Here is a 7663-nt window from a genome sequence, read left to right as displayed (position 1 = left end):
CTCCCCTCTTGTTCTTTTTCTTAGTTTTTTTCCATTTGTCCTCCCAATTTAAATTAATTAACAACTAACCACCCCTTCTATTATTCTTTTCCCCTTACTTATATAAACCTCACCTTCACCACAATTCTGAACAAATATTACACCAAATTCCTCAATCCCCCCATCTCTCCCAAAGAACCCAGACCCCTCTCTCTCTTGTTTCTCTCTCTAAATATTTCCCATGGAGGAGGCTCAGACACTAACCAAGAAGCAAACTTTCTGCTTAAATATGCCAGAAGCACTTGCAATCCACAGACACTCACAAACAATATCAAAACCAAAGCCCAAAATCCGAATTATTCACATATATGCCCCAGAGATCATCAAGACTGACGTGGCAAACTTCAGGGAGCTGGTTCAGAGACTCACCGGAAAACCATCGGAAAACGGCGGCTGCAGCAACAGGAGGAACAACAAGAAAAACCCAACAAGTATACCCAGCAGAGAAGGACCCAAACCCAGCAAAAAGAATGCATTGATCATGGCTGACAAGATGAGAGCTGGGTGCAAGGGATTTGTGGACCAATCGAGAGACAGAATTAAGGGAGAAGAAGGGCTGATGTGGAATGCAGAAAACTCTGGTGGGTTTCTTGAGAGATTTGCAGATTTGGAGGGGTTTATTCAGGAATTTGGTGGTGAATTTCCTTTGATACCCACTATGGACGCTCCAAATTCTCACCTCCTGCATGGCTTAATTTGAAGGAACTCAACTTGTCTAGGTCAAAAAAATTAATATTTTCTGTGTAATTCAAGAAAAATCTAAGGTTTTCATTAGAGTAGTCTGAAACATTTGTTTAATTTTCTTGGGATTTTAGCGGGTTTTAACTTAATTCTAGTGAAATTACTTGTCTATTCATCTGTCTCTGCATTTTTCCAATTTTTCTGATGTTCTTATCTGTCTCTATTAATTTCTTGTGTAAAGATTATAATGTTACTTTAATAAATAATTTATTTGTTTTTTGTTTTTTAATTGAATAATTAATATTTAACTTTTTGGATGCTGGAGTTGCTACTTGTCTTATGTATGTGGGGTCCACTTGTTTGTCTGGATGCAATGGACAATTAGGGTTTGGATTAAAAAAGAGAAATGTTATTAGCATTCCAAAAATCTCATTATACACTCTTTATAAGTGTATTTTTCTTTCTAATTATAGAAAGTTTGGAGTGCCAAATGAGATTTTTGAAGTGCTAATAACAATTTCCTTAAAAAATAGGAACGTGCTAAAAGGAAAATTATAGGGATTCGATAAGAGAATTGTTATTAGCACTCTAAAAATCTCATTTTACACTCCAAACTTTGTATATTAGGAAAAATTATAAAAAGTGTAAAATGAGATTTTTAGAGTACTCATAATACTTCTCTTTTGATATACGTATTACTTTTCTTGCAAGAGTCTTGTTGCAACTAATTAATTAATTATTTCCTGATTAATTATAATTACCACAAGTCGTCTTTTGGAAATGAATTGCACATGCTCGCTCCTCCTAAGTTTAGTTATAGTTAGTCCTTCCCAGAAACTTCCAATTCTTTTATTGCCCATATGAAATTAAAGTTATTAAACACATTTCTTGATTCTGCATAAGCCACTTGTCTTTGTTTTTTTTTGTTTTTTTGTTTTTGTCAAAAGGTAAACTTTACTAGATTCTAATAGATACATTTATATCTTTAGTAAGAATATTAAATAAAAACTCAGGACCAAAAGCATTCCAACGGAAAGCACCTCTATGTGAGGCAACATATGAGGCGACAGCGTGAGCAGCGGCACTTCCATTCCACTTAAAAAACACAAACTTCACCCTTCCTAATTGAGATACCAAAAGACCAATAGCATGAATAAAACATTCCAAAGTAGCATCGATCACATACTCCCCATTAAGCATTTGAATGATCACCTGAGAATCCGATTCAACCTCCACTTCCTCACATTCCAACTCAATACATACCAGTAACGCCACACGAATTGCAGCAGCTTCGCCATTGCCTCAGTATTGAAAAACAACCCTCCTTCCCCACTAGCTGTTTGCAACAAACCAGCAAAATCCCTCACTACCCACCCATAGCCACCTTTGCGAGTCTTCCCACACCAAGCCCCATCGCAATTAATCTTTAGCACCCCATAAGGTGGTCTATTCCATCGAACCAGTTGACCCGCAAAGCTTGCTCCATTCCTAGCCTCACAGCAGCCATCTTCTATCCTCTTCGAGCATTGGCATGCTCGAAATCAAGAATTTGATGCCTGACCAAATTAACCATCTCCATGGGATTAACCAAAAATCCTTTAAATACCATTTCATTTCAATTCTTCCAAATTCTCCACATAACAAAAACACACTCATGCAATAGCTCATGTTGTCTATTGTTGTCATGAAAACGAGCACATAGTCCCAGCCAATACTATCGGAAGTCCCGTCCTGCAATAGACACCATGTCCAGCTGCAATGAGCAGCAATACCATAGCACATGGCTAAACTCACATTCAAAGAACAAGTGTTGCTCCGTCTCCTCCGCTGCTCTACACATAACACATATATTATCCACATGCATTTGGTGTTGAAGTAGATTAACCCGCACTGCTAAGGAATTGTTGCAGCAATGCCAAATAAAAACTTCAATTTATTTGACTCTGTCTGTGCACCCGGCTAAGCTAACTGACAACCCAAGGATGAGATTACCCTTCTCCTCATCAAAACACCTCTGAATCAGGTCAACCTTCCAAGTCCCCCTCTGAGCCAATCAGTTCTTTCACCATCAATGACATTTCAATATGTTTCGATCAAACTTTATAAGTATGAGGCCGTGGAAGCCAAGGGTCATGACTAATACAAATACTCCTACCATCACCAACCCGCCATCTTATACCTCTCTTCAAAATCCGCCTCCTCTGAATGATACCCTTCCACCCCTAAAAGGATATTCTCCCCAGCTTAGCCTCCACAAACGATCGATCCAGAAATTATTTTGCTTTAAGAATTTGTCCCAACAACGTTCTCGGATTATGCAAAATTTCTCCACCCATTCTTTGCTAAATAAGCTAGGTTAAAAGACAATAAGTCCCTAAACCCTAGCCTTCCTATCTTATTTCTTCGTTTCATTTTCTGCCAAGAAATCCAGTGCATGCCGCCTTTATCCTTATGCCCCTTCCACCAAAACTTAGATATAGCAGATTCCAATTCCTTACAAAGGCCTACCAGAAGCTTAAAATAAGACATCGCATAGTTTGGCAACGCTATAGCCACCGCTTTAATGAAAACTTCTTTTCCAGCGGGGGACAGAAACTGCTTGGCCCACCCTTTGATTATCCCTTCCAAAGCCTCACGAACCCCTTCAAACACTGCCTTCTTAAATGAGCCAAAATCAGCATTTATCCCCAAATACTTACCAAAGTCTTCTCGACCCTTAATATTAGTACAAATAGCAAGTCGTTTATGTTGTTTCCGCGAACAATTAGCCCCAAAATACAAGGAGCTATTCTCCCTATTAATAGCTTGCCCGAAAGTTTCCGCATAACACTGTAACACATCCATAACCTCCTGAACCTCTTCCTTCATAGCCTTATAGAAAATTACAGCATCATATGCAAAGAATAAGTGTGATAATGAAATCTCACCAGGTGCCACTCGCACCCCATGTAGAGATCCATGTTCCTCCCTCTGTCGTAGTAATGCCGAGAAACCCTTGACACAAATTAAGAACAGAAACGGAGACATAGGATCCCATTGCCGCAACCCTCTTTATGGTTGAATAAACTCAGTGGACGCTCCATTAATTAGCACACTATAAGTTACCGTAGTGATACACTCCGCAATTCGATGACAAAACTTAGTCGGAAACCCCATGGCTTCCATCATTGCCAATAAAAAAGTCCATTCAACTCGGTCATAAGCCTTCGCCATATCCAGCTTCATTGCCACAAAAACCTCATCCCCATCACATTGTTGATTGAGAGAATGCAATATCTCATGCACCACCAAGATATTATCCTAAATATGTCTCCCAGCCACAAAAGCCGATTGATTTGCAATAATAAGATGTAGCATAACCATCTTCATACGATTGGTCAATAGCTTAGCAATCACCTTATAACCACACTTTATAAGGATATCGTCGTAACTGAGACATACTTCGAGGGCTATAAATTTTCGGAATTAGAACAAGATGAGTATGATTCAATTTCCGTAGAAGTTTCCCAGAGAACCAAAACGCCTTCACCATATCCACGATATCCTTACCAACCACATCCCAGTATTTCCTCATCAACCAAAAGATGATTGCATTTGGTTTTGATTACCTAACAGTTCGGGATTATGAGTTCAGTTTTTTAGGGTCAGGTTCGATACATTCGGATTGCATTCGTTTTTCTTTTTTTGCCGTAATTTAGATGATTGTGTTTATCTATTTTCTAATCTCTATTAATTAATGAAACCCTCTTTGTCAACCAAAAGAGGTTGAAAAGACAACTTAATCTTCTATTACACAAAAAAAATGATGGGCAATAATGTAATTTCACATGTTCAAATTTTACTGTTTTTTATTGAAGCATCGCCTACAGGTGATGTTAAAATATCTCTAATATTTAAAATTAAAAAAAATAACCAAAAACGAAAACCTCCCACTTCCCCCACGTTTTCTCTCTCTCTCTCTCTCTCTCTCTCTCTCTCTCTCTCTCTCTCTCTCTCTCTCCCTCTCTCCTTCGCATTTTCTAAAAAAATGTGTTCATACACACAAAGTATGTAGGCAAATACTACAAATTTAATACATGGGTACAAAATAAAACTAAAAAGAAAATACTACAAATTTTAAAAAAATGTTGCAAATTAAAAGTGGGTACAAACTAAAAATATAAATATATGATACAAAGTTTAGGCATAAAACATAAATATACCGTATGTATTTTTCTATCATTGATTAAATATACAATGTCACATGACGGTATACACATGGATACAAATACAAATAAAACTTTAAAAAATATGGGCACAAAATGAAACTAATATATGATAAAAAATTTAGCCATAAATATAAATATACTAATTGTAACATTTTTAGCACTAAAGGAATATATTTACAAATAAAAATATTTTATTATTCAAATAATTAATGATGTTATTAATACCCAAGGACTTTGATCAAAAATTAAAAATGAATAAGATTTTAATCAATGAAGTAGTAAAAAGAATGATGTGAACCTAATTTCTCCTTTATATAAATATCCCATCTGCAAGTGTATGGACACTGTACATATGTCCTTATCGTAGGAAAAGGTGCACGGTTCCTTCTTAGGGCTTCCCCAAAATGCGGTTATTGGATTAGAACTATCTATATTTCAAGTCATCCTTCAAATGTGTGTGTGTAAGCGATATGGATTATCGACCTACTCTATGTCAACAATGTCATTAAAAGAAGTGGCAACTTGTTTGGCCAAATTGGCCTTTATGTTTTGTTGAAATTTATTTGGATTGAGATCCTCTTAATGTTATCTCGAATGTCCTCATTGATATTTAATAAAATTGCTAATGCTATCATTTCGTCTGCATAAAAAGTTGCACAATTTCTTCTTATGGCTACTCCAAAATGCATTTATTTGATCGCAACCATTTGTATTTTAAGTCATCCTTCAATGTTGTTCTTAACAAGAAAAATTCTCCATTAACCTACTCTTCCATCCGCTTAGTGTTGATAATACTGTTTATCTAAAAAAATATTCTCCATATACGAATCAGTTTGATCGTCTATAATTGTGCGAGCGAACAAATTGGGTTAGATAAACTTAAATTATAAGAACTAAAAAAAACCAATTTCACAGTTTATTTTAATGGTTGACTTAAGAAACAGCGGCGGAAAGTCAACATTTTTGTTGAATTTATTATTTGCAAATAATTAAGATGGCGGTGGGACTGGGATTACTCAAAGCACCATTTGTGCTTTAATAGTGTCATCACACAACGACCGTACACCAAGAGTCAACCCCCTCCCCCTCCAAGATAACTTGTCGTCCATCCATACCATTAAACATATTTCCAAAATTTGTAAGTAGTTAGAGAGCATTTACGACAAAATCTTGTCTTCGATTCCTATCTCTGCTAATTGTTATGTGGTTGTGGGAGAGGTAGAGTCAAACAACATAAGACCTCCGCAAGTACAAGGATGATTTCTCTTGATGGTTGAGCAGCAAGCCCCGTTAACCTTACTCTCAAGTAGGGACAAGGATTGTCTGCCCTCCTTGTTCCTGTGCCCTTCCATATCCTCCTATTTGTGTGGTCACGGTTAAACCACGTCAATATTTTAGATTACTATTCATTTTTGTCTTATTATCTCTATAAAAAAACAATATAAAATGTTGATGTGGCTTAACCGTGACCACACAAAACAGAAGGGCAAGAAAACAAGGAGGGCAGACAATCCTTGTCCCTCAAGTAGTTCAAAGCATTTACTATTACAACTGAATAGTGTGCTCAATTCCCACTAATCCCATATAAATTTGCTTATGCGACTTTGTTACCTCTAATTTTTATCTTATATTCTTCCGGTAATGTATTAGACCGGATTCAGAAGGAGAATCATGGAAAACCGAGGTAGTGGTAGATTGGGGAGGCTTCAGACCCTAATGAAGAACGGTTTAAAATCGATATCTAGTGAAGGTGTTACAAGCCCACATCCTCATACCACAAAGATTTTTTAACCGAAATGATCCCTAAAATTGTTAGAACTCCTAATTCTGGTCCTTAAGATTTAAATTGATAAAAGTGATCCCTGAAATTCTCCGTCAGTGATCATTTTGGTTATTCTGTGAAAGATCTCTATTAAATTAAAGAAATCACAAATTCAAGTGAAGGGGTTGATTTGACAAAAATACCTTCAATTTAATAGAAATTCACAATCAAAATAATTAACGACGAACAATCTCAAAAACCCCTTCTATCAATTTTAAATCTTAGAGACCAGAGTAAGAAGTTATGTCAATCTCAGATACCATTTCGGCTAAAAAGCCTACCACTAATCAAGTAGAATCATATTTGAATGCGTATTTCTGAGTATATGGTATAGGAAGAAAATAACATACCATCCTATAGAAATTGAATTGAAGTTGGAGCTACACTACATATTATACACCTCCAAGGTTCCTTAAGTTTTAAGTCAATCTAGTCAGGATTAAAAAAAAAAAAAAAATCTCATCAAAAGTGACAGGCCAAGGAAAACAAAACAGACTAATCAAACCAAAAAGAAAAAGGGAACTTTAATGAAAAGTTCCTGATACTATTCATTTTAACGAAAAATCACATTTTTACTCTAAAAAATCAATAATGTTACTATTCACTTTACCCTTTATTTTGCCCTTATCGTTAAAACTCAAAGTTTTCAAGCTATTTTCAATAGTTTTCCTAAAGAACAAAGGAAGCGATTTTCACTCTCTTTCATCGTCTGCACCGTCCGTGGGTTTCTAGTCACAAGATTGAATCAATTAACGGTGGATTAAGGTGCAGAAACAAGGAGAAGAGTGCACGAGGAGTAAAACGGGAGCGTGAAAATCATTTTCCGAATTAAATAATGGAATGCCCTTCCAGGTGATGTAAGGTCAAGCCTGGGAGGCTGCGAGCCTTGATGTGAAATTAACATGACAGCAGA

General features: G+C 36.4%; 2 protein-coding genes across 2 annotated transcripts; one reads left to right on the top strand and one right to left on the bottom strand.

Moving 5' to 3' along the window:
* Window positions 1-1009, top strand: LOC103443128 (VQ motif-containing protein 17-like). Its single transcript, XM_008381913.4, has one exon. It carries the CDS (start codon window positions 221-223, stop codon window positions 737-739), a length of 519 nt encoding a protein of 172 aa, XP_008380135.2. The 5' UTR covers window positions 1-220; the 3' UTR covers window positions 740-1009.
* A 919-nt stretch (window positions 1010-1928) lies between these two features.
* Window positions 1929-3945, bottom strand: LOC139189791 (uncharacterized). The gene is made up of 3 exons (XM_070809016.1): window positions 3826-3945; window positions 3229-3714; window positions 1929-2114 (listed from the first exon to the last, which is right to left on the bottom strand). The coding sequence occupies exons 1-3, from the start codon at window positions 3943-3945 to the stop codon at window positions 1929-1931; spliced, it is 792 nt and encodes a 263-aa protein (XP_070665117.1).
* Between the last annotated feature and the right edge of the window lie 3718 nt (window positions 3946-7663).

The sequence above is a fragment of the Malus domestica genome, chromosome 12, assembly GCF_042453785.1.
Source record: "Malus domestica chromosome 12, GDT2T_hap1".
In the NCBI taxonomy this organism is placed as follows: domain Eukaryota; kingdom Viridiplantae; phylum Streptophyta; class Magnoliopsida; order Rosales; family Rosaceae; genus Malus; species Malus domestica.
The sequence above is the reverse complement of the archived record's forward strand: the minus strand, read 5'-3'. Positions and strand labels throughout refer to the sequence as shown.

Bases quoted from the DNA above. Each gene is read 5' to 3' on its own strand.
- LOC103443128 (XM_008381913.4), top strand. From the start codon at position 221: ATGGAGGAGGCTCAGACACTAACCAAGAAGCAAACTTTCTGCTTAAAT.
- LOC139189791 (XM_070809016.1), bottom strand. From the start codon at position 3,945: ATGAAGCTGGATATGGCGAAGGCTTATGACCGAGTTGAATGGACTTTT. The intron at 3,715-3,825 runs GTAACTTATAGT...ATTTGTGTCAAG, and splicing joins TTGCGGAGTGTATCACTACG to GGTTTCTCGGCATTACTACG. The intron at 2,115-3,228 runs GTAGGCCTTTGT...TGGTGTGGGAAG, and splicing joins TGTCTTATTTTAAGCTTCTG to ACTCGCAAAGGTGGCTATGG.